This window comes from Parus major, chromosome 4, assembly GCF_001522545.3.
Source record: "Parus major isolate Abel chromosome 4, Parus_major1.1, whole genome shotgun sequence".
NCBI classification, from domain to species: Eukaryota; Metazoa; Chordata; class Aves; order Passeriformes; family Paridae; genus Parus; species Parus major.
The window spans coordinates 5,058,929-5,084,233 of NC_031771.1; the positions used below are offsets into that span (position 1 = coordinate 5,058,929).

Below are 25,305 nucleotides of genomic sequence, written 5' to 3' on the forward strand. Positions count from 1 at the left end.
AGAACTGAGAACATGAGTTTCCAGCTGTGCTGTTCACATCTGGGACAATTCCAGTCAAACGAGATTCACGTATTGCCACAAAACTGAGGGCTGATCTCTGCTGTCACAAAGGTTTCTGGATAGGTTTCCAAACAAAGAGAAAGAGGAAAGTTCAGGGTTCCTGGTGCACATTCCCCCAGCATGGCTTATGTACTGAATTAAATAAAATGCATTTTCACATAACTGAGTGTATCCAAACGTGGTAACCCAAACCCTGACTTGTCAAAGGACTTTGAGCAACCACAACTATTGCATTTTTTTGCCAAGTGCTAAGGTAAATGCTTGCTGTTCAAAATAAGGATTTGCTTTTTCCCTGTTATGTTACCAGTCCTAAAATTTCTGCTTAGAACCCAAAGAAATATGGCTCTGAGTCCCATCTGTTGTTGCTACTAGTGGAGTTCTTGAAATGTTTGTGTACATCACTGATGGATTTATTCTGCAGCTTTGCCACCATCGTAACCTTTTGTTCCGTAACTCATGGACCATTTTGGGCTCTCTGAAGTTCCCATGGTAAGGCAGCTGCCACATTTGCCAGAGAGTAAAGGAGTAAAACTAAGTAAGCCCCCTTTGACTGATGAAGGTGTTGAAGATTATCTTGCTGTGGCTTTGCAATGGCTCAGTGACTCTTTAGCAGCTTTGAAACAAACCTCATCTCTAGAGAATTTCTCTGTTACAGTCCTGCGATAGATGTGCCTTCAGGAGGTGCTGCCACCCCTGTGAGCCACCTCTGCTGCTTTCCTACAGCCCTGCGTGTTCCTCAGCTGCAAATTCCAGCGTGGCACTCTGTCCCAAAGGGACACATACCATCAGTATGAATACTGAACTCCATCTAACCTTCTATTTCCCAGCTTAGCTTTCTATTTTAATTAACTCGCCAGCTTTGTGCTTAAAAAAAAAGCCCCCATGTATATTTTTATGTATATTTATATATGTATGTGATATTCTGGGGTTTTTTGACCTTATACACCAGGTATTCATCTATTGCATTCTTTATAAATTCTTTTCATATCTGTTTCCATGTTGCCCATGCTATGACTTCTTACATGGGCTCTCTGCTTTCACAAACACTCACTCTGGAGCCTTCCCAGCAGGTGAGACCGATTTTATTTTAACACCTGCTTCAGTCACCTCTCAGTTAAGCTTATATTTGCACTGTATAAAACAGTGCCTTTATTTTGACTCTATCCTTCAAAGAACAGCCTCTCTCAGATCATTAAGACCTGAATACTAATGTGATGATTAGTAGATATGGCATTAATATGGTCTCAGTTTAATCCAGAAGAATAAACAGATCTGGCTGATCAGGAAGAGAAGAATTCCAGTGGGAAATAAAGACAACTCTTGTGACATTTTTCTTCGAAATCAGTGTGCTCAGAAATAGAAGCTGCACACATCTTGGGGAGTTTTTTTAATTTTGTGACATGCTGCAAACATAAGAGGTTAGCAGGCAGGAAAGCCAAGTGAGCTGGGTGAGTATCCAAACTCAGAGAAATCTGGCTGAAGGGAAGAAGGAGAGCTGGAACTGTGGTAAAACATGTGTTTTGAAGTAAACATCATACTAGGCCAGTGGAAGGGGTACTGATCCCCACACAACTAGCAGCAGTAAAGAGAGAAATGCTTAAAAATTTGTCTTTAGCTGAAGGATTCAGTAGCTTTCCAGACTATGAAATATAGGGAAAGTATCTCCCTGGCAACCAGTGATCTAACCTTGGTACCAGTGTCCTGTTCTCGAGGATTCCCAGCTGGAGTCACCTACTGCTCCTGGACACCCTGGAACAGTAATCCAGCAAGTGTGTGCTTCTGCCTTCCTTTAAGGAATCAGAGAGATCTGAATTATCTCCAGAGAAATCTGAATTCCCATTATTCCATTTGTTATGTAACATTAAACACAGCAGGTGTCTTCTGATCAATCTTCATATGGTACCTGGTTTTTTTGGGGGTTGAGGGGGGAGAATCACAACAAATTTGGCACGTGGAATGGCACAGGAGCTTGTGCAGCCACAAAACCCTACTGTCACCCGCCAGTCTGCAACCTGCAACGTGCTGGGGGCAGCAGAAAGGAAAATGTGAGGAGCTCAACACTGTGGGACCAAGGAAAACTGGAGCTCACCTCTGCAGGGAAGGACAGGAAGACCAAAACTTCTGTTTTTCCCGTCAGCAGCATAAGAGGAACCTGCTTTCAGCCTTTATATGGATTTTGGTCCCTTTCCCTCCTACTGTCACTGCTTCAAATGGGGCTGGTCTAGCTGCTTCTCTGAGGAGTGTTTTCTATTAAGCAGCTCTCTACAGGCTCTTGAGTCAATGGAGGTGATGTGGAAAAACAAAGAAGACAATTTAGAAAATATGATATCTAGAAATACACTATCTTAAAGAAATCTACACCATGGAAATAGCTGCAAATTAAATGAAACTATCCTGGGTCTTGGTAGCACTTCCATTCTTGTCAGTGGAAAAAATACAATCTTTTCAGCTTATTACTGTTGTGGTCAGACCCAGCAGCACCCAGAAAGCAAATGCTTCCAATGACAATCTGACAAAAAATAACAAAAGACCGTACAAAAGACTCCCATGGCCTCTCTAACTCAGGCTCCAAGCCACAATGAAACAGGAAAACTGAATTCAGTTCAAGTTTCAGCATGTCTCTCTCATCCCCACGTCTGCCTGCCCACTTAGAATGTCAAAAAAATCCCAACAAAAAGTCAACAATATATAATCTAATATTTTTAATTTTATGTACAGGAATATAACGTTATGGCAACTTTGTACATGAAATACATACAGTATTTAAACAAGAAAATCAGCTAGGTAAGAATTTACATTAGCAATGAAACTGCTTCATGTGCAGCCCAGTTAATACTTAGTTTAGATCTGTATTTTATTGGGGGGAGATTTTAATAGTTTACAATCATAGAAACATAAACATTTAAAACAAGACTCTATAAAATAATTTACAGAAACCCTACCATCTACACTGAGAGAAGGGGCATATGTCTGTGAGTTGTGTGTGTGAGTAACAAGGTGGACAAATGATGTACCTCAGCCTCTTAAAAGTATAAAATAATTTAGAAGCAGTTCATGCAATATGGAAGCAAAGGCGTGCCAGTTCCTCCGAGGTTTTCTGCTGCCTTGGACACCTACTGAGCATCACACGTGGGTCACTGGACTCGTGGTAACACCGCTGCCAGCTGCTACCGGGCAGCACCAGCCTCAGCTCCTCCAGACAACGACTTATGTAAACATAAATATACAAGTTGATATCTTTTCTACACAGTACAAATACAGGTCACAACTTCTCAGCTGTGCAAGTAGTCAATCCCTATACTCGGAAGCAGGATAGCGCTCAGTCCAGAGTTCCCTGTGTTCCTCTGTCCAGGGGCACTAACAGAACTTCCTTGTTTTCACCAGTTTGCTCTGGTATTTCACCGAGTGCCCGCCGTGCCCTATCACGTAAACATCCAGCAGGTAGGACTTGCCAGGCTGCAGGCCTCTGATTGTCTCTGTGGTCACTGCCTTCTGGATGTTCTGGCTGTGGAAGTATTTACAGAGAACCTTTTCCGACTTCTTCCTCGTGTCTGGACCCAAGCACTGGTTCTGCTCTCTTTTCTTCTGCTCTTCGTTGTAATTGTCATCCACTTCCCTCTTGTAGATGCAGAATTTGTTCCTCTCCTGCGTGCCCAGCCACGCCACCGTGACCGAGGAACACGTGCGGAGCTTGTCGAAGGCTTTGATCCGCGTATCTTCGGGAAGGGAAGGGAATGACTGCTTGTTAGGCCTTGTTGTGGCCAGGATCTTCAGCATGGAAGCGCCTTTCTTGCTGCCCTTCAGCCTGATAAGGTATTTAGCTTTTGCTTTCCCCCGGAGCTGGAACTGCCGCACGCCCTCCACGCTTTGAGACAAGAGAAGTTTTCCATCCCTCCTAACTTGGATCTGAACAGCATCCAGGCAGGAGTGAATGGAAAAAGTGACTTTTTGGTGGGATGAAACAGGGGCAAAACGTAGAAATTTGACTCCCTTTCTTTTGATGAACACATCTGTAACTTTGCCATCCTTCAGCTCGATTGTCTTCTGCTTCGCCTCCTCCTTGGTCCTGGCAAAGGTGCCGACGTAGGCGGTGCTCATGTTGGTGTTGGTGTTGACTGCAAACATGTCGAAGTAGTACTGGGTGTCTGGCTTCAGGTCAGACACGGTGAAGATGTTCTTGTTCCCAATGCAGACTCTATGCAGGTCAACTCTAGGCTTTGGGGATGTTTGCCGCCCAAACTTGGACGATTTTAGGAAACCACGTTCTTTGCCAGAGTTGCTGTCTGCAGGGAAGCCGAAATGGGCAAAGTCAAAGGGACTGAAATCCAGGCCTGGCTTTGGAGCCATCATGAAGGCATCGTCAGAGCTGAGCTTGGCTTCGACAGCACAGAGGCTTTTGAAGTTGTGCTCTTTGTTGATGACTATGCAGTACTGGATGGGCTGTCTCAGCAAGGAGGCCGTGGGGCTCGGTTTCCATGCCAGCGTCACCGTTGTGCGTCCCAGAGAGGTGACATCCACTCTGGGATCGTAAGGTAGCTCGGGATAAGGCTGGTCTGACTCCGGAGTGGTGGTTGCATACACTTTAAAATGGGTGTCTTTCTCTGTGGACAGCAGATCCAGCTGGTACAGCCCAGAGGGGGAACTGGAGGACACAAAGTACTCCACATCGTTGCCTTTGTAGGAGAAGAGCTCCGTGCCTTCCTCGTTGGTAATCTGCTGTTTCTGTTGTTCAAGGGGCTCTGGGTCACCTGGAATATGAGCAAAAGGAAACATTTGTACAGCCACACTCTGCAAATGTGAGGAAACAGAGCTCTAACAGGCACATTGATAAAATACAAATGTGAGATGGAAGGTTTTGTCCTCTGAGGAAGATGTAATTGATCAACAATTGTGTCAAATCAGAGTGGAAAATTGGTTTGGCACTCGGGTTAAACCCAAAAACAACAGAAATTCCACCTGAACAGCATTAATGGAGTTTCATGAGTGGTAGCTAACACCTTCCACTGGAGTGTCAGGCATCACACTGGGAGTTGCCATGCAGTTTTCCCCAGGGGAAACTCACTCACCTGCCTGTTCCACCTGGATGTGGACCCTTGGCTTTGGCCATCTGAGTCACACTAAAATTTTGTTGCTAAACACGGTGGGGACCAGTGGCCATACCATGTGGTGTGTGACAGCTCAGCACACGTGTCAGAGGCTCTGGCAGCCCTTTTCTGTCCTGAGCAGCAGCTGCACAGCTCCGTGTCAGGGGGTGAGCCCTCCAAGGGGTGAGCTCAGTCCTGCTGCAGTGCCAGCCCCATCTCTCCAGTTCTTATCTTGTGTCAACACCTCACAGCAAAGCCCCCATCCAACTGAGTGGCTCTGGGCTAACACAGTTTGCTCTGGCAGCATCCAGACCCCTGTGACTATAACCTCAGCTTTTACTTTGTAGTCCTTTTCCTTTTCATGTTGCTGCCTGTTGTCAGTCTCCTGCCCTGGTAGACAGAAACAGCAGGAGATGATAAAGAGAGCCCTGCTGCAAGACTCAGTGTTTGAGGAACCCAAAATCCAGGAGAAAAGCAGGGAAGGGGACAGGGGAAGTCTCTGATGGTTTGTTACCTGATCCTTCCCCGCTGGCTTCCTCTGGGAGCTCCTGCACACTCAGTTTCCACTCCAGAGGGGCATCACACGGTGTCACTGTCACTGCTAAGGGAGTGTTGTCCTCTTCAACCACGAAGAAATACCTAGAGGGGGGTTAACAGACCCACGTGTCAGGAACCCCTGATGGCAGTCAGCTGGCAGGGACTGACTTGGCACCATCAGGGATGGTCTTGGTGGGGCCACAGAGTCAAAAGTGTTACCAGCAGGCAGAGGGAGAATGGAAATGGAAATGGAAATGGAAATGGAAACGGAAATGGAAATGGAAATGGAAATGGAAATGGAAATGGAAATGGAGGGCAGAGCTAGGGAGGAGAGTTCACATTTATGTGTCAAGGCAGAGCAGAGGGGTTTCTGGCCTCCTGCCCTCCCCTCCAGCAGCTTTACTTACCCTATACTACCTAGATACAAATAATCACAGAGATAGAAATGAGGGAAAGGGGGATCTCTCCTGGAATGTGCTCTTCCAAGCAGGACACACATTTTACATTGTATCCAGGCAAGCACCCGGAGATACACATGCATCCAGCTGCCCTCCCACAGCCCTCCAGGCACCACACATCACCTACTGTAAAATGTTCCTCAGTAATGAAGGCTGGAGGAGGTGTGTGATATGAGGCAATGCAGCTCTTCCCTGAACTCTCTGGAGCCTCAGGTTCTCCCCCAGCCTAACCCTCAGTATTTTCTGACCCATAGGGTGGAGTTTGGGAAGTGGGGAGTGCAGACCAGGCTGCCTAACGCTGCTTCTTTAAAGCACAGGAGGGAACAGTGAAGAGGGACAAGTGTGGTGGGTCAAGCCTGTAGTTTCTAATTTCCTTCCCGCTCCCACTGCCTCCGGACAGGGACAGTGGCCCCACTTCAGGGAAATTCTGCAGTCTGAGGGAGCTCTGGGCTTATCCCAGAAATCAAATAACTTGGGCAGACCCTCAGCTGGGGAAGCCAGATCAGGATGGAGGCTCACATATTTACTTCACCAACCAGAACACTGGCATTTGTATTTTTCTGGTTGGGATCCAATTTTTATCTCGAAGCACCCAGCAACCAGAGCTGCTGTCTTCAAAGTTCTGCTTCCTCACTTGGGCCAGGCAGAAATACCTTTTGGGGGTGTCTCGGAAGAGGTAGCTGCTGATTTCCGCTCCGTCGGGGATGACTGACGAGTCGTGGAAAAACGCCTTGTCCCGGATCTGCATCTGGAAGAGCTCCTCATCCCTGGTGGGCAACTTTTGGGGCCTGGAGCCGAGGGGCAGCAGCAGCAGCAGCAGCAGCAGGAGCATCCTGCAGCAACGACAGGGAGTGCCACCTCAGGAGGGGCACCACGTGCAGCTGGTCTGAGCTGGAACGTGGGCACACCTACAAGAATCTCACGGGAGCTTTGTGCTGTGCAGGAACCTTCGCTGCCACGCAAAGGCCAGGACAACTCACGGTCAGGACTCGGCTCTCACTGTCACAGCGCTCGGATAAAGGGTGTCACCGAGATTTACCCATCCTGAACTGTGACTGCTTGCAAATTGGAGTCACTACCAAAGAGCAAAAGGCTTCCACATGCTTGGGTGAGTTACACTTTGATGTTTTGCCACAGCAGAAACGGAGCTCGCTGGCTTTGGGAGCTACAGAGCAGACGGAGGGGACATCGATTTTGCTTCCCCTGGATTTTGGTTGGGCTTCCAACAATCCTCTGGAAAGTAAATATTTCCAGTGAAATTGTTCTTTACAAAAATAGCGAATTAGGAAAACATGTGACACAAACCCACACATATTCAAAGCACATTGGTATTAGCATGCAATTCAGCAGGGCTTAGTCCTCAAGCCTGATGGGAATTGCAAAACACAAAAGCAGAGAATCCTTTACAAATTAGGCATAATAATTCATAATCTCAGCCTTTCATTATTATGTCTATAACTAGGTCAGAAATGACTACCCTAACAGATACAGTGGGACAGGCTGGAAATCTCCTTTCAAGTACAGTAGATGATCTCATATATAATGGCTCTGGGATGGGGGGGAAAGGGAAAACAGCCCATTTATGTACAAGTGCATCAAGTTTAAATTGTTAAAGGATAACCATTTTTAATTAGGAGAGAAAAAAAAAAAAAAAACCAAAAACTAAAACACATTTAGGCCATTACCTAAACTGTGTTAGCACTGATTTTGGGGAGAAACCTGGTAAAAAGCTGAGCTGGCAGGAACAGTTTTATCTTGTCCCTTGGCTGAGTGTGCAGTCGTGCACTGCTCTGGGTACTGCACTGTGAAGTAACTACTACTTTACAGCAAACTCTTCCTTTTACATTTAAGATCAAATCTGTTGCTGAGATAGTTCTTTTTCCCACCACCCCAAGTATTTTATGTAAAAATAGCAAACATAAAGCTCCTTGAGAATTGGCACACTGTAGTCCAAGCCATACTAAAACTGTTCTTCCAAAATCCCTCTCCCTGCTGCCTCCAGCTCCCCTTCTGCCTGTCCTGCTCTCATGGCAAAAACACAGCCACCCACATGCTGCACAGCAGGGTTTCTGACACCAGCAAGGCTGTGGGAGGGCTATTTTCACCCTCATTTTGCTTACTCTGCCTCTGACACTGTTATTTAATCATTCCTTCCACCAACATGAAGGTCCCATCTCCTCCTCTCCCCAGTTCCTCGTCCCCAGAACGACACCAGCTCGTTCCCTCCTCCCTTCCTACTGTTTTCTCCAACTCCTGCTGTCCAGCTCAGTCCCTTCACTTTTCTATTTTCCCATTGAAATTGGTGATGGGAGAGGGAAAACACATGGCAAACTCAGCAGTATCCACAAGCCAGGAGTGATGTGCACTGAGCACTCCCTCACAGGACGCAATTTTAGGTCTCAAACATTTGGGATGGTTTAATGCCAGCTTACTGCAGTGCTCTGCCCTACAGAAGGGAAAGGAGTCCAGGGCTTCACCTAACACATGCAATTGCTACCTACAGGTAAATCCTGATTTAGCTTTCCCAGCCTTTGTCAAAATCTATCCCAACCAGGTCCTGGGTTAGCTTTTGATGACAGTGGCTATAGCTGCTCAATTTCAGACCAAAGTGTTGATACTTACCAGCAAAGTTAAAGACATTTGACCTTTTGGAGCTAAGATCATAAGTCAAAATATTTGCTGGCTTGAGTCACCCAAGCTGGCAGAAAGCTCCCCTCACACAAAGCACGATGAGTTTCGTGTGCTCTATCACACTGTTTATTGATTTTTCGAGTATTATTGTTGGCCAACAGGGATGAAATTCCTTCCAACTTAATCACAACAGTTACAGCAGATTATTTGGTTAGGTAAGAAATTCTGATGCTTTCTGCAGACAGCGTCCTCCACATGAACCCCCTGAAATTGCAATCCTGTGTATTTCCATAGTCAGTTATAGCGCAATGTAACCTCTACTAAAATAAACCATTTTGATTATAGGCTAAGCTTCACTTCTTCAATAATTTCACTAGCTAATGCACTTTAAAAACTCCCATAAACAGTGTTTCTGCCCCCCTTAACAGCTACAGAGCAGTGACAAGGTACAGATTTCTCTCCAATTTCTTTATCTAATTGTAAAAGCATTTCGGCTTAAAAATAACTCCAAAAAGACAAATTAAATTTAGTTCTGTGATCCCTGCCCGTCCCACACATGAAATACCTTGCAAAGTTGTCAGCTGTTACTGAAAAAGGAAACTTCCATAATCTCTGTTCTTTGACAAATTAATAGAATTTTGAGTGCTTTCATTTTCACATATTTAACCTCAGAGGCTTAAAATGGGCACAGTTTTCACACACGGCACTTCCAAAAGCGGGACAACAGCAAAGTGGCATCCAAACCTTGCTCACAGTTTTGGGAAGCTGTGCTGTCAGTGTTACACCACCCTTTCACAGCAGTTAATAAACAGATTTTAGTTTTTGCAATGCACTCATTATAATTTGGCAGGGTTTCAAGCTAAACCCTCCACAGATCACTCATGCAAAACATCAAGAGCAAAGCAAAAAGCCCATTTATACATCCCATCTTTGTTTCTGGGAAAGATCACCAATGATTTTGACAGTGTCCCTCAGAAAATCCACTTGCTAGATGTGAGCCTGTGAATTTGTGCTCTGCCATCCAGCCCTCAGAAATTCCCAACAAACCATTTTCTTGTCTTGGATTTGTTTTTAGGAGCCAGGTACAAGCTGAGGCCTAAGTGCTGTGCTGCTAAGCCACACAAATTACAGGAAATACGTTGTGTGATTTTCTGTTCTCTAGGCTGTGCCGCCTCCTCAAATGTCTTTTATTCTGTTTTCTACAAGTTTGTCTTGGTATTTTTTTTCTTTTAAACTCTGAGTCAATATTTTATTGATATATTCCTGCTGACTAGAGGGATTTGCCTGCTGTTTATCACTGAATTTAAGAGAGTGCCAAAACAAACAGTCCTAAGTGAAATAATAAGCACCCTTTTCCTTCTCCAGGATTGCAAAAGTGCCCTCTAATGGCCCAACTTTACCTCTCACTTCTTCTCCAAACTCTGTTTCAGCTGAGCCTTACAGCCAGAGGGAAAAGTCCTGCTGGCTGACCGACCTTGGGAGTCAGACTGAGCACGGAGCATCCAGAGGGTCCCATCTGCTCCCAGGCAGGGCTGCTCCCAGGGGACAAGGCCACTCGATTTTGCCTTCCAGTCACCAGGACACTGAACCTGAGCAGGTGAGGGATGCCAGGGCAGGTGGCCAGGGTTTCCTTGGATTTGAACCTGGAATGCAGCAGTGCTGTCCCCAGGTGAGCAGCTCCCAGGCTACACAAACACTCCGGTAGCAGGAGCCACACCTCAGGAGAGGTTTGCTTAATGAGCCCAGCTGTATTTACCTAGAAAGATCAACAGTTGAAAAATACATGCTGTACATTGGAGAGGGAGATACATGATTTTAAACACTTCAAAATTCACCACCTTGCCAGAGATAACCATTTTATAAATGGCATTTTATAAACTTGAGTTATAAGCACATACATGAAAATAATTGTTAAGTCAGGTCACGGGTTTTATGACAATTACAATTAGTTCCTTTTATTAAAATCAATCTCCTTACCCAACCTTTCCAAAATCCCACCTACAGAAGCCCTACACAGCCCTCTCTCCTGCCTTCAAGACCTCCAGGTAACAAACTCCATCTGCAAATCTCCAGGTAAACTGCAATTACGACCAGAAATGGAGAGGATAATGGGATCTGCAGCTGGCTCAGGTTTGGGCTGAGGGATAAATTAGCTGGAGCACCTCATGGGGTTTTCCCACAGGCTCAGCAGGGTGGGCACATCCTCAAGCCAAGCCTTGGTGGCCTTGGGGACAAATGAAATCACCCCTGTTTTGATTTCCCTGCTGAAGCCTACGGTATTTTCTGACTGACCTCTTTTTCCAGCACTGAAACACATCTATAAGGGATCAGAGCCTCCCTGCCTATATCCCACCACAGAAATCCCACCCAGCAAGCCAAAAATCCATTTTGTTTGGCTGTTGGGGATCCCAAGCAATTGTGTCCTCCTGTTTGGGCTTCACTGTGCGTTCATTTTGTGCTCCCAGGAAGGCTCAATGTCACCGAACACATCTATGCTGTGGAAAAAGGGAGCAAAGTGTTGGATTCACCAAATCCAACACTGGTACCTGCTCACAGTCATCTTCCCTCATCTGTGGAAGTAATTTGCTTTGCTCCTCAACTGTCACCCAGACCTGCAAAGGAATTACAGCACCAAAACAAAAAGGATCTGGGTTTACCTGGAGCAAATGCATCTGGAATAACCAAACCATCCCGTTAATTACAGAGAGTGGGAAGGGCACAACTGTAATTTAGTGAGGATAATTTCAAGGCACTGCCTGACACAGCGCTCTTGTGTTGCATTTCTTCTCTTTTTATTGTATGGATGCTTAACTTTTTTTTCCTCCTTACATCCTATTTTTAAACTCTGGTGTGCTGGGGGTAAGGTTTATTTTTTTCTGTTTACATTACCCATGCTGCATCTCATAGTAAGTCTGCAGATTTATTGACGTGATTCAAGTCCAGCTTTGGAAATAAAAGGGCCCTGTGTGACTTCTTTGACTTATTATAGGAATGCTGGAAGTCAAGAGGCTGTGAGCTTTTCCATGATACACTCCATTTCCAGAGATATATGCCACAAATACATGCACCTCAGCACACACAGTTATCACCTGAGCAACAGAGGACTTTAAAAGCGCTTATAAATTTGGATTGCAACGCAATTAGTTATTTTTAATGTGCAAACAAGGAAAAAATAACTCCTTTGCAATTTAAGCATTTACTGGGAGCTGCTCAGTTTGTTTGTTTAGGGGGAGACCAGAGGGGAGAAGTGAAGGCCTGCTGTTTAATGCTGACTGTTCCCTGAAGGATGTGGAAAACGTTTGGCATGCTTTTCATTTGGGCTTTTTTTGTGGTTCCTTTTTATTTATTTTTTTTAAAGCATCGCTTTTGAAAACTTGTTGTCTGGTCCTGCCTGGTGCCTGGGGAAAAGCATGGGCCAGGCAAGGCTCTGGGACCTCTCCAGGGGCTTGGGACAAGGAATGCAGCCCTGACAGGGGGGATGCAAGGGTGTACCACTGTCTCCTTGGATTTTAAAGACCAATTTTTTGTGTAGTGCCACAGCCAGCTTGACATGGCAGCTCCCACTGGCAGGACCAGCTGTAACTGGGCGGGCAGGAGCTCTCAGGGACCTGTAATCCATGGATTAAAGCTCCCTAAGTACTGGGGACACGATGGACTATAACGGTGCCTTTGAAACATGGAGGGTCCACCGTGTCAATAATCTGTGGATTATCCAAGCACCTCTTGGCAATTCCAGTTCAAGCCACAATTTTCCTTTACTGGGAATATTGTTTTAGCCAAGCAAATCACTGTAGCATTCCAGAGGAAAAAAATACAGCCACGTAAAAATAGGAAGGTATGAAGAAATAAGGGTACATTTCTACCAAATCTTGATGGACAACAGTGGCAGTGAGCTACAGCTTAGGGGAGAGGTGAACTCCAAAGGGGCATCATTAGAAAATGCAGAGCTGTCTCAAATTAGACATGTTGAAAAGCAATTATACCCGGGGAGATACGGTATCAAAAAATCAAATTTTACATGGGCTATTTTGTTTCTAAACTGAGATTTATTTATTTTTCCACTTTTAGTGGAAACAGATTCAACCCCAATCACATCAAAAATCGTCACCCTGGAGCTGGTGGCAGCTGGACGCTTCAAAAACCAGCTGAGCCAGGAGATGCCATTTGGGACGCTCGAGGAAATGCCTCATAGTTTTCCTTTTTTCCATCAGAGACCACATACCAGCGCTTCTCTCTCTCTCCCAGCCACCTCTGCCCACCAGACTCAGCGCCAAGTGTCAAACCCAAACAAACAGCGCGGCCCCTGTTACAATGCTCGGTTGTTCCGTGCCTCTCCCTGCAAGGGGGTGGCAGCAGCACGGGAAGCAGGGATGTTCTGGAGCAGGGGCGGCAGCCAGCTGGCACAGCCCTCTTCCCAGGACAGATGTTACCTCCCCTGGCCACTCCTGGATCCCTGCTGCTGTCCCTGCTCACCCTCCCAAGCCCGTACAAAGCCTCCAAGTGGCTGGATGTCACTCCTGGAGAGGGCAGGCGGCGTGGGATAGGTGAGTGGTACCAGCTCCTCCAGGGGAGAAATATATCATACTTGGAGAGTCTGACCCAACTCAGAGTAGAGGAATTTTTTCCATAGTCTCAGCAGGGGCTGAGCCCCAGTAGGAGAAATAAGGCAGAGAAATCTCAGTTTGCACAACTCCAGGCCATTTCAGATAACCAGCCCTGAATGCCACGCAGCTCTACCACAAATCTTTCAGCGCAAGCGCTGGGGGTGTTTTATAATGGAAAGTAATTATTATCCCCTTGTTACAAGCAATAAAAGTAGGGCAGAGACTTTCCTTGTTCAAGGAAATCCCAATATAATCCTTTCCTTTAATCATAAAACAATAGCTACTTTCCTCGGCCAAGTCATTCTGCCTTCAGCACAGCTCGCCGGGTGTAGGTTGCTCGCTCTCGCTAATGAATTTCAGCAAGGGGATTAGCGGGGAGGAACACACGAACAATTACAAATTACAACCAACACCAGCTACAGAGTTTCCCTCTGTTCCTCTGGAATACTTCAGGATGACATTATGAGCGAGTGCCCTCGCCAAAATCCTCCAGGGACTGAGATGAAATGTCAGGGCGTGATACAGAGCAGGGACACAACCAGGATCTGCATCCTGCTGTCACATCCTCAAACCACCGTGGCTGGAGGACTTGGAAAAGTGCTACAACACAAACCCAAAGTCCTGAACTTCATTAACTACCAAAGGAGTTAAGGTTGCTTGAGCCATTCCTAGGGAATACTGCTGGCATAGCAGCTGCTCCTGGCCACCAAGTTGTTTGCTACAGGGGAGAACTTGAGGAGCTGCAGGTCTCCAGAGTGACTCCCAGAGCAGGAGCAGGTGAAGCAGAGCTCCAGCAGCTCCAGCAACAACCAGAGCACTCCCATTCTGTGGAAAGCTGTGCCATGAGCACACTGGAATTCCTTATGTGCTTCTCCCCTTCCACTTTTTGGTTGGTGATTAATAAAGGGAATATTGCTTGGAAAACCTGTCAGGTGCAGGGGGGCTGATTCCCACAGCTTCCATCAGGCAGTTTCCTTCGGCATCAGGAGCACCACCACACGTACACAGGATTACAAACCACAGCCAGCCCACAGGCATTGCAATTCCCACTCACTTCCCTACCTCTGCACACACAGTTTTCCCACGACAGCGACTCAGGAATTCCCCTTTGCCGTGTTACCACACCGCCCTTGTTACCACTGAGAGTTTCCCACCTGCCATAGCGGAGAGGAACAGCAGCAGCTTTCCAGAAAGCTGGAAAAGCAGAGTAAAACAGCAGCAGTATTGCTTATCTGCAATGCCTGGGGAAGAGCCTGCATCCCTGTGCTGCCACCAGAATGGTGTCTTGCAGTGCTGCTGACTCCAAAGGAATGATGAGTTCTTCTGCTGAATTCAGAGTTTGGCCCATTTGAGAATTGTTTAGGTTGGAAAAGCCCTCTGAGACCATTGAGTGCAGCTGCTAACCCAGCACTGCCCAGGCCACTGGTAACCCATGTCCCCAAGAGCCACAACTACACACATTTCAGATATCTCCAGGGATGCTGACTCCAACCACTGCCCAGGAAAGCCTGTTCCAATGTTTGACAACCCTTTCCATGAGGAAGTTTCTTTTTAACATCTCATTTAAACCTCCTCTGGCACAGCTTGAGGCCATTTCCACTTCTCTTACTTGGGAGCAGAGACCAGTACATATTACTTATGACCACAGTAGTATACTATTTTATATATATATTGAGAACTGATCCCTCAAAATTTCCAATCCCTGAATTATCAGTCAGAATCCAAATCTTTCTGATTGCTCTTACTATCCAAAACTGTATCTAGTTTTAGTATTTTCTGCCTTCAGCTTTAGAAGTGTGGAAAGGAAACCTTAGGCCCTGCAAGTCCTTAATGAACCCTTAAGGTGCTCTCTCCTAATGATTTGTTGCATATCAGAGTAATTCACAGATGCTGTGTCTCATTTTCCCCAGCTGGAAGAAGGCTGCTGAAAATATGTAAACATTTGTCAAGTGTTTGAAAATGGAAAGTATCAAATGTAGTGCTGAAGCTGTTGATATTTACATATTTCTACCAGGAACCCTTAGTGTTAGAGCTGGCAGATCTCAGCCACAGTTACAGCAGCAAAGACTCCAAGATCCAGCATGGATATTGTCTCCCACACTGATCCCCACCATCCCCAGGAAGCAGCACACACCATTTCTTAGCTCTGGTTCCTCAGGGGCTGCAGTGGCTGAGAGCACAGGATGGCTCATCCTGGATGAACCACATCCCAGCTCAATCAGCCTCGGCACCGCTCCTGGGCGACACACAGCAAATTCCCCCTTTTCAGGGGGAGGTATGAGAAGGAGCAGGAATGCTCACACTGCCTAAATTTTAGTATTTACTCCCCCAGCATCCTGCTTTTGAAAAAGACACAGATTTCCACAGATAAATTAGTGATATTAGCTCAATAAATTAGTTAAAGTTGTTAGTGGAGGGCATGAGCTGCTCCAAATTTCTCGGCACAGCTGCCTGCTGTCCCCACAATGGTGCCTGACACTTCCTGGTGCTTCCAGAGAACTTCCCCCAGCATCACTCAACCCCTCCAGCACATGTCAGCCATGTCACAGAGCAAGGATTTCACTCCAAAAGGCAAAATGATGGGGAGACAGTGAGGCAGAGCCATGGAGATGGCCTTGGTCAGAGCTGACCCAGGCACAACTGTCTGCAGAGGCTGTGAGACCCCACAAGTCCAACTACAGCACACCAGCCACCAGCCCACCACACCAAAGCGGGACAGGAGCACATTTGGGAGCTGCCAGTCTTCCTTCTAGCACTTTTGTGTTTTCTAAGCAGTGGACTTGTGCATTTCTGAGCTGGAAAGTCTTTCCCAAGTGCAAAAGGGATGGGTACTCCAAAGGGATGTGGCACCAGAGGTTGAAACCTGCCAGGGTCACCCGCAGAGCTGTGGGAAGGGGTCTGAAAAATCAGATTATTGCAAGGGTTGGTTTCAGCTCCACTTTAGTGCTGGGCCAGTGTTTATTTGTGCAGGCTGGCAGGGGAAAGGTTAGCCCTTTATGTGCTGGCTGCCAACAAAAGCGGAGGGAACCCATGCGGGCGGGGAGGCCAGGCTGTCATGGGTGAGCGAACATCCAAACAGCCCCAAAACCTCCGGCCCTCTTATGGCAGCCATACATCCCACAGGGCCGCCAGAGGAGGAAAGAAGGGAGAAGAAGGGAGGAGTTTCTGCATTCAGAGGTGACTGAAATGCACACCAAGGGCATTCTTTTTCCCAAAGGGTAAGACATGGTGAGAGCTGTGGTGTGGGCGCTGCCTTCTGGGGACGTCCCTTTGCCAGCGACTGGAAGTGGCTACAACATTCTTAGGCAAAAGTTACTGCTAAAGGAGTAATACCAGCATCACTGCTGATCATTGTTAAATCCAAAAAGCTGTAAATTCCTAAAACAGTGTCTGCCCCTTGGGGCTTTGTCCCCTCAAAGCATCTCAGCAGAGGCTTGGGCTGGAGCTGTGTGGGGGAAGATGCCCCCGGGTCCCGCTTTGCTCCCACACATTTCACCGAGGGCCAGGAGCTGGGGTCTGCTGGGCTCTGCCCAGTGCTCACGTACCTGAGAGCAACAGGCTGAGCCAGAGAGTGTTTGGGGCTACTGGAAACACACCTTGCTGAGGTCTATGAATTTTGCATTTTCTAGTTTAAGCTGTAATTGCCTGGATTTCCTCATAAACACCTTGCAACTGCTTCTTCTTAGTTGAGTGGGAATTAGAACGTGCTCCATAAATTAACACAGCACGTTTCTTTCCCTGAGCCTGCCACACTGCTATCACACACTTGCAAGAGATGTCTCAGACTCTTGCTTTAAAATACCTGCTTAATTCAAACATTAAATTTAGACTTGTTCACATGATGTGAGAGGGTCTTAAAACCTACTTATTCTCCCTCTTATTATTTTTTTTCTGACTATTGTACTATAACAGGATTAGAAAAGTTTTAATCATCTGATATTAAATCTTCCCTGCAAAATTGTAACTTTAATACCCCCTAGGACTATTAGACTTTTATTCATTATTTCTCATTACTGAAAAATCAGTTTGAAAGAGCCCCTGGAGTCTTCCCCAAGTAAGGATAAGATCCTATTAGTCGTACAAATCACACTCAAATAAGTAATTCTTACCCAGGAGAGAAAACCCCCAGGGAATTAAACAGAGATTTAGTAGCCAAAGGAAGGGAAGGAATGGGGACTAGAAACTGTTAATGCTGCTCACTGATGTTTTCCTTTGCATCCAGAGACCAGCTGGCAGCTCCAAGACACTTGGCTTTCCCACACCATCATCATCCAAATCTATAAACTGCTTAATTTCCATCAGGATTCTGGATTTCAGAACGCTGAGGCACACTTACACTGTTTGACTAGAAACAAATCAACAGTAAATCTGCTGCACCTAAACAAAGAGACAGAGAGAAAGAGAGGGAGAACTTGCTTCTTCACGATATTCTGGCTGCTTTGTACAAACATCTTCCCTGTTCAATCATCCCTGAAAATGTGTGTGAGGAACCCGCGATCCCGCCGCGCCTCGCCTGGTCCGCCTGTCTTGGTACTGAGCAAGCTGAAGGTGAGAAAGATGAAAAGCATCATTTTTCTCACCCCCTAATAAAGTTTCAACAAAGTTGTGTTTTCTCAAATAATACAGGAAAGAAGAAGAAGAAGAAAAAAAAAAAAGAAATAGACTCAATTAGGCAAACAATGCTTTTCCCCTGTAAATCACAGGGGAAGTGTCGGCCTCGGTGCTGTGTCACCTTGGGAGCGTGCGAGGGTCACACCGGAGGGGCACTCATATCCGGCCCCTTGGAGCAGGGAATGAGGCAGGAGAGATAAATTATTGCCTTTTGCTTTTCTGTTTTCCAGGTGCTCGCAGCAAGTACCCACTGCTTCCTATCTCAGCTGTCACACAAGCAACAAACATCTCTCTAAACGCTGAGCTTAATTACCCTGAAGCCAGAGCAGTCCCAGTTCAGGCCAAACCTGAAGAAGCCTGAGAAATCGGTGGGAAATGCTGAAAATACCTGCCTAGGTGGAAGGCCAGAGCCCACTGCGAGATGCTCTGTGCAGGATCTGCTGCACCCCTCTGGTAACTCAGGCATGTTTGTGTTTGGTGAAGCAGTCCTGGAGCGGGACTGGCTTCTCAGGCCGCTCGTGTTGCCGGTAACTCCAATGTCATTTAAAACCCATCCTGTAAAATGCCCCCCACCAGGTTTTTGGTGAAGTTGGACTATCAGCTACCTCACACATGAGGTGACATGACACTGCCTGTTTCTGACATGTCCCACATGACCGACGTGCTCCCTGCAGAGCAATCAAAGCCATCCACGAGGTCATGAGATTTTCAGCTGGTTCCTGTTACAGCTCTGTGTTAACATTTATCCTTCTGCTCTTCAGTGGGTGTCCTTGCAGGCAGCAAATGAGAAAATTAATTCTGAAAGAACAAACTTCTTTCTAATATTTACTCTCTTTCTCTCCCCTCTGAACGTAGTTCCAGCTTTAAGCACTTTCTCCTGGAGTTACGATTTATTATCCTGACCTGTTTCCCAATCTAAGGGCAAATACTTCCTCTGATGATATCTTGTTAAAGTTTTCAAACATAACATCTCCTCAGCCTTCAAAGCTCCTTCCATCCATCCATCCACAAGCTTATTTCAGTCGTCTTCTCAGGCAGAAGCTATCCCTGTTGGATCTAATGAGGATTTTTGCCACAGAAATACATCTCAGTCGTGATGTGAAACAGGACACTTTCTGCACTCTGCCTTTTCCCCAAAGCGATGCTCGCTCACTCACTGCTCCGCTCATGAGTTAGCCGAGCTCAAGCAGTACCTAAGTCCCTTCTCACTGGTCTTACCTGGGATGTTCTCCTTCCTTGGATGCAATTCTGATTTATTCTGGTTTATGCCTGCCCGTACAGTCAGTGCCACCAAAACACAGAGCTCACCAGCATTCAGTACCACACCGGGTGCTCCATGACCAACTTAAACGTCGGTCTCAGGGCCTGTCTGTACGCTCTCACATGGAACTTACATTCCAAACATGTATTCCTTGAGATCTAACTAGCTGGGGTTATCCTCCCTGAGCCTGGGGCATTCCCATCTATAAGGGCCTGCAAACTTGTTTTCTCGTATAAAAGAGGCTGCCCTGCCCTCCTTCACTCCGTTCTACTCTTCTCCTCTGCATTTTTGTAATCAAACAGGAAAAGAAAGCAACCCCTCCCCCGTTACTTTAACTCTCACCAGTGGCTGAGCTGGTAGCCCAGAGCAGCTCTGTCACCCTCCAGGTCACCAACCTCATCTCCTTCGAGCGCCGTGAAGGAGAAACCTGCGGCTTTCACCCGGCTGCCCCTAATGCAGAAAACGTGCGCGTTCGGCGGGGGCGGTGGAAACGCGCCCGCCCTCCCCGGAGTGGCCATCGCTACAAATTAGCGAAGCTGCCTCCCTCGAAAGCGAGCCAGGCACTGAGAAGATAAATACCCACTTAGCACAGCAAAATAAAACCAGCTCCAGAAAGATGCGAGAGCCCGAAGGGGGACTGAAACAGCCCCTTGCAAACGGTGAAGTAATGGGCTTAGAGTTTTATTATTCGTATAAAGTTTAGTGACTTCAAAATGAACGCGAAGCCAAGCAAGACTTGTTATCCCACTAAAATCTGTGCTGTAACTGAAGCCAGTGCCCAGATGTTCCGTGGTAAAATCCACCGCCTCGCTGCATAAAAGCGCCACATACCCTGACGTACAATCCTGGCTTGCCTTTATCCAAACCTCCTTAGATTCTGGATTGTTTTTCTAGCAATCCTTTCAACTGCCATGGGAAGCATAAAAGGTGGTCTCCTATGAAACCACTTGGTACCAGCTTGAAATGTAACCGTTCGCAGAAATAAATCAGGATTTCTTTTTAATAAACTGTTTATCGCCAGCCTCTCGGGACATAAATCGTGCAAGAAAAAGCAGGGCCTGAGTTTAATAAACATCTCATCTTTTTATATATATATATATATATATTAAGGCAGAAGACCCTGGCACACTTCAGAGTGAAACATCCTGCAAAAAGCCTCCATCCAGCCCTATTGAGGGCATGGGATGGAGCAGAAAGCCACTGCATGGATGGAGCTTCCAGCAAAGGGTTTATCCCATCGTTTTCAGGGGACATCTAAGGTAAGCAAACCTTCAAAGCAGGACAAAGGGGACTTGAAGATGCCCTTTCTGCTCCTGCACACAGCTCAGGATCCCCAGCCTGGCTCGCAGGAGGAGGAAAGAGGTGCTGGGAAAGCCCCGCAGATGGGCCGGAGCTGCGTGCCAGGAGCTCCAAAGGACAGATGAACACCGGCTCTGTGGCGAAGGCATTTAAGCCGAGCTGGGAAGGCAGCACAGGCGTGACATGATTTTGAACAGCTTGCTTGACAGTTTGCACCAGATTGTATTTATAAACATTGGGGAAACCTCAGAGCTTTTTCCTCCAAGCGTTTCCGAAGCGCTCACCCACAAGAACACAGGCGCGCGGGGCGATCCTACACAGCTCTGCCTCACCTCGGTGACAAACTTCTCACAGTTAAATAAAGGGGCCCGTAGTCATCTCGGGGTGATCAGCATCCCACACAGTGCTCAAATTCCCTCTCATCTGACCACCAAATCCTGACCTTCCCCAGGGAAGCTGGGGTGTGAGGTGACCTGCTGGCCCATGACGCCAGCAGCACGTCACACGTGTGTGCCACTGCCTGCCAGGTGTGGCTGGTGCCAGGGAGCTGCAGGCAGAGGCTGGCATGTCCCCTCTCAGGAGTGGGACATGCATATTTTGTCCCTTCACTGGTTGGGCTGCGATGACGCGCTGTGGTGCCCACCCTCCACAGCACAGAAATCAACGGGATTTCTGTCCAGGGCCGCACGGAGACAAGGAGAGTGGGATGCATCCACAGTCCTCATTGTGGAAACGTGACAAGGAATTTTGCAGACGTATTATAAAGCTCTTCCAAAATTAAGAAGGGCTCCTTAGCTGCTGGCACAGAAAGCCCACGAGGAACAGCTATCACTTTGCTCACAACAGGGTCAAACACAGCCTCAGGAGCCTGGATACATCCACACGGTACCCGCACGTGATGTGCTACTGCACATCTCACCACACTCCTAATGCTCAAACTAGAAGCTAAAAATCTCTCAGTGCTTTAAAAAGTCCTCTCCTGCTTCAAATATCAGCAAGTTTTAAATTCTAGACGTTGCTCTGAGTACTTCAGAGAGTTGTAGTGGCACTAGAAAGCTGACCTGGGCAGCTCTCCTGCAGGTACGTGTTTCGCTATGAGGTAGGAGAGCGTGGCAGGGAGGATGAGGCATTCCTGACAAGAAGCAATCTGAAATGCCATTCCTAAAATAGCTCAGATTCAGCGATTTTCAAAGTAGGCTGAGCAGAAACACAAAGTTTTTTCCCCCCCTGCTCCCTCATGGCACAGCCAAGGGTGCTGACGGTGTCTAACACCCAAGCGCTGTTTTTATGGAAACCAGGTTATGGCCAAGCCAGCAGAGCCTGCCCAGGGTCACCGATGCCATAAATCACTCGCCGCCAACCTCCCAGGGAGGAATTCACCCTCACATCGCTCTCGCCCCTTCCACTTTCACAGACACAACTCCGCCGTCTCCACCAAGCGTGAAATGGGTGCATCGAGGCTGGGAGCCCGAGCTCAGTGCCGGAGCAGCCGGACTGCGGGATGCTCCGGCGGAGACAGTGCCACACTTGTGCCACTCAACATCTCCCGCTGTCTGTGGCTGCTCACAAACAGCCAGGACAGGGAGGTCCGCGAATTTACGGCAGGGACCTTGCCTCCCCTCTGAGCTCGCCTCCTGCCGCTCAGTCGAGCCACAAGAACAGCGATACTGCTTAATTGTTCTAATTAACACTGTAACTAGATGCTAACCAGCTCCTTCGGTGGGGAGGGGGGAGTCCGAGGGAAGCTACAAGCTTCACGACCCGCTGTCTGAAACCAGCCTTGCAGAGGCTGCCTAGTCCACGTCGGTGTCCACCGGGATGATTTCCAGAGCAGCCCCGGGCAGCGAGGCACAGACAGGATCACGCTCATCCCTGGCACCACGCTAACCCGTCCGGGGAACCAGGGCATGCTACCGCGCTCAAGTGTTAAATTCGTCCAGAAAAAAGACGCTCAGAGCATCACAGCTTTTCAAAAATCTGCGCTAGTCTTTAACTGCGAAGGTTTAGATACATAAAAGTTCTATCTGCAAGTGATTAAACAACGCTTTGTAGCCATTGTCTCCGCGCTGTCGAAATAAAACCAGAACCAAGGCTGCGCGTAGCAAACCTCGGCACTTACATCCCACCGTAGAGTTTTCTGTCTGCATTTTTTTGGTAGCCACTTTTTCTTCCCCGAGAACAACGTAGGATGCTGGCGAAGCCGGAGCCGCCGCCTGCCTGGCACAGACCCGCTCCGCGGCAGCGCCGGAGGACGAGCCGGGCTCGCCGGCAGCCGCACGGGCTGTGGGGGCACCGGCCGCCGCGGGCTGCGAGAGGGCAAAAACGGGGAGGGAAAAACAAACCTCGAAGGCGAGGGAGGGATCCGAGAGGGCGCCGAGGCTTCTCCCGGCAGCATCCCGCAAAAGCCGCGGCGGAGCGCTGCCGGGACGCGGGCTCAGCGCCGCAGCCGCGGCTGCAGGGACGGCGCCAGGGTGGCCGCGGCCACGGCCCCGCTCCGGCCGAGGGTCCCGCAGCCGGCTCGGGGCACCGAGCCCCCCGCCCGCCCCGGGGCAACCGGAGGGGGCTGCACGGGCGGCGCCGCTCCTCGCCCCGCTGCCGGTGCCTTACCTTGCGGCGTCCGGTCCCGTCGCGTCCCGGGCTGTCCCTCCCACGGCGGGGGAGGCTCGGGTTGTTTTTTAGGGGGGCGGGTGTTGACCTAGCCCCCCGCTCCGGCGGAGACGGGCTGCAGCGGGGACTGTGTCACGCACGTCCCTTCGCGCTTTATAGCCCCTTCCCTTCCCCACCCCTCCCCGCGGGGAAGGGAGGAAAAAAAAAAAAAAAAAACAACCAGGAAAAACAATAAAAAGCTGGGGAAAGAAGCCGGGAGCCCCCCCCGGGCACCCGCCGCCGCCCGGGGCGAGGGCACGGCTCCGGCTTCGCCTCCCGGGAGGAGCCGCGGGGCGGCCGAGCTCCGGCAAAAGTTTGGCGGAGGGGGCGCGGAGCGGCGGCGCCCGGCGCGTCTCGCTGCTGCCGCCGGGCCGGGCGGGCAGGGGGTGCCCCGCGGGCGCGGCCGCCCCGCCCCGCCACCGCCACCGCTCCGCCACCGCAGGGGCGGGCCCGGGGGGAGCCCGCGGCACCGCGGGGAGCACGGCCCGGCCCGCCGCCCCCGGCAGAGCCGCGCAGGGGCAGCGCCCGGCTTTGTGCCGCGCCCGGCTGCGCTGCCAGAGCCTACTCAACATCCATCTTGGAGGGCTGGATCCTGCCCGAAAGCAAAGCCCGGACGGGGGACGCGGCGCTCCCGCTCCTCTCCTTTCACGCAGCCGCTGCTTGAATCTGTCGGGGCTGCGGGAACGCTGCGGAACATCCCAACAGCGATGGAGGCGGGAGAGACCGTCAAGGATGCGTGAGAAATGGGATTTATGAAACACTCCTGCAACTGAGCAAACGGGTCTCGAAGCTGCATGTTCAGCCTCTCACCTCCTCCCTCCTCACGTTTTGGTCACAGGCAGTTTTCAGGTTTGGCGACCGAGGGACAATTTTCTTACTGTTACCTGAGAGCTGCAACGAAAAGACAAAAACTATCCTTTGCCATTGAAAAACAAACCCATCTCTTTTTGTTTCCCTTCTGGCACATCAGTCATAAAAACGTCAAGTGCTACATAAGCATTAAATAAGTTATTACTGATAGCAGCTGATGGGTAATTCCCAGAAGCTAATCATTCCTGCCCTATTATTTCAACAGATTTGGGGAGCAAAAATTAAATAAACATTTCTTTCTTTTTTTTTTTTTTTTCCCCCTCCTTGCAAGACAGCTGAGCAAATCTGACAGCAAAGCCTCGGCGGAGGGATGCAAATTGTCATATTCTGTAGGGTGACAAAACAGCTCCACTCTGTGAAGACACAACCCCCAGAAGAGCTGATGCCTTCAGGGACACACAGCCATCCAGACCTCTGCTAATTGCCATTAGTTACTGCCACTTACCTCCCACTCTGTCAACTCACAGAGCAGCAGGGTCCAGCCAGCCAGCATTCTGCTCAAGGGTCTGCTCAGAAATATAAGTTCACCAAAAGGAACCCAGGATTAAGGAAAAGAGCCCCGTGGGAGCCCCTATCCAGTTATCCTTCTGTTGTCACATCCCTATTTTTACATATTTAACAACTCTATTCATCGTTTTCAAATAGGTTTTAAGGGTAGGAGTTTAGGGAAGGGAGAAAGACACGAGTTTAAGATTAATTTATGCATGTTTAAGGAGAACCAAAAAATACCTGGTATTTGCACACAGCATCCCGACTTCTCTCTTCCTAGAGGACTGTCTCCTTCCAACTGCAACACCTCAATAGAAAAATCTCAGCCAACTACATGTGTTCCTCTTGTGATGCAGAAGACACGGAGATTCAATCATCCAAAACTGAGAGAAGCTGACTAAATGAGAAAGCCAAAATTAGTGAAGAAAACCTGGTACATTCTGACGGGCTTCCCCCCAAGCCTTCGGAGCGTGCAGGAGCCAGCAGGCAGGGATGTGCTCAGGTGAAGGCAGCAGCTACCTCCGGGTGCAGTTCATGGCACAACAGGGTTTTGTAGAGCCTGCAGAAACGGCTGGCTCGGGTTTGAGGTCATTAGAGGTAAAATATTGCTACCCAGCCAAAGAGCTCTGGCGACCGTGCGCTTCACACACAGGCAAACCGATTATTTTGAAGCCAAGGACAGTTTTAGTGCTATTGTTCTTAGGGGGTATCACTGTCTGTGATTCCAGGGGAAGCAATGTGACATCCCTGGGATA

The 25,305-nt window shown here is 48.4% G+C and overlaps 1 protein-coding gene across 2 annotated transcripts; it reads right to left on the reverse strand.

Annotated features, from left to right (window-relative positions):
- Positions 1 to 2,747: 2,747 nt before the first annotated feature.
- On the reverse strand, positions 2,748 to 24,960 carry NDNF (neuron derived neurotrophic factor). 2 transcript variants are annotated; one of them, XM_019006460.2, is made up of 4 exons: positions 24,791 to 24,960; positions 6,793 to 6,972; positions 5,659 to 5,783; positions 2,748 to 4,808 (listed from the first exon to the last, which is right to left on the reverse strand). In XM_019006460.2, exons 1-4 carry the CDS (start codon positions 24,808 to 24,810, stop codon positions 3,418 to 3,420), a joined length of 1,716 nt encoding a protein of 571 aa, XP_018862005.1. In that variant the 5' UTR covers positions 24,811 to 24,960; the 3' UTR covers positions 2,748 to 3,417. The 2 variants fall into 2 exon arrangements, with proteins under 2 accessions (XP_018862005.1, XP_015481197.1); XM_015625711.3 differs by lacking the exon at positions 24,791 to 24,960 and adding an exon at positions 23,153 to 23,545.
- Positions 24,961 to 25,305: the final 345 nt, after the last annotated feature.

Coding starts and splice junctions, on each gene's coding strand:
- NDNF (XM_019006460.2), bottom strand. CDS start 24,810: ATGCTGTGTGCAAATACCAG. Junction 6,973..24,790: donor ATGCTGTGTGCAAATACCAG/GTATTTTTTGGT, acceptor TCGTTGCTGCAG/GATGCTCCTGCTGCTGCTGC. Junction 5,784..6,792: donor TTCCGAGACACCCCCAAAAG/GTATTTCTGCCT, acceptor ACCCCCCTCTAG/GTATTTCTTCGTGGTTGAAG.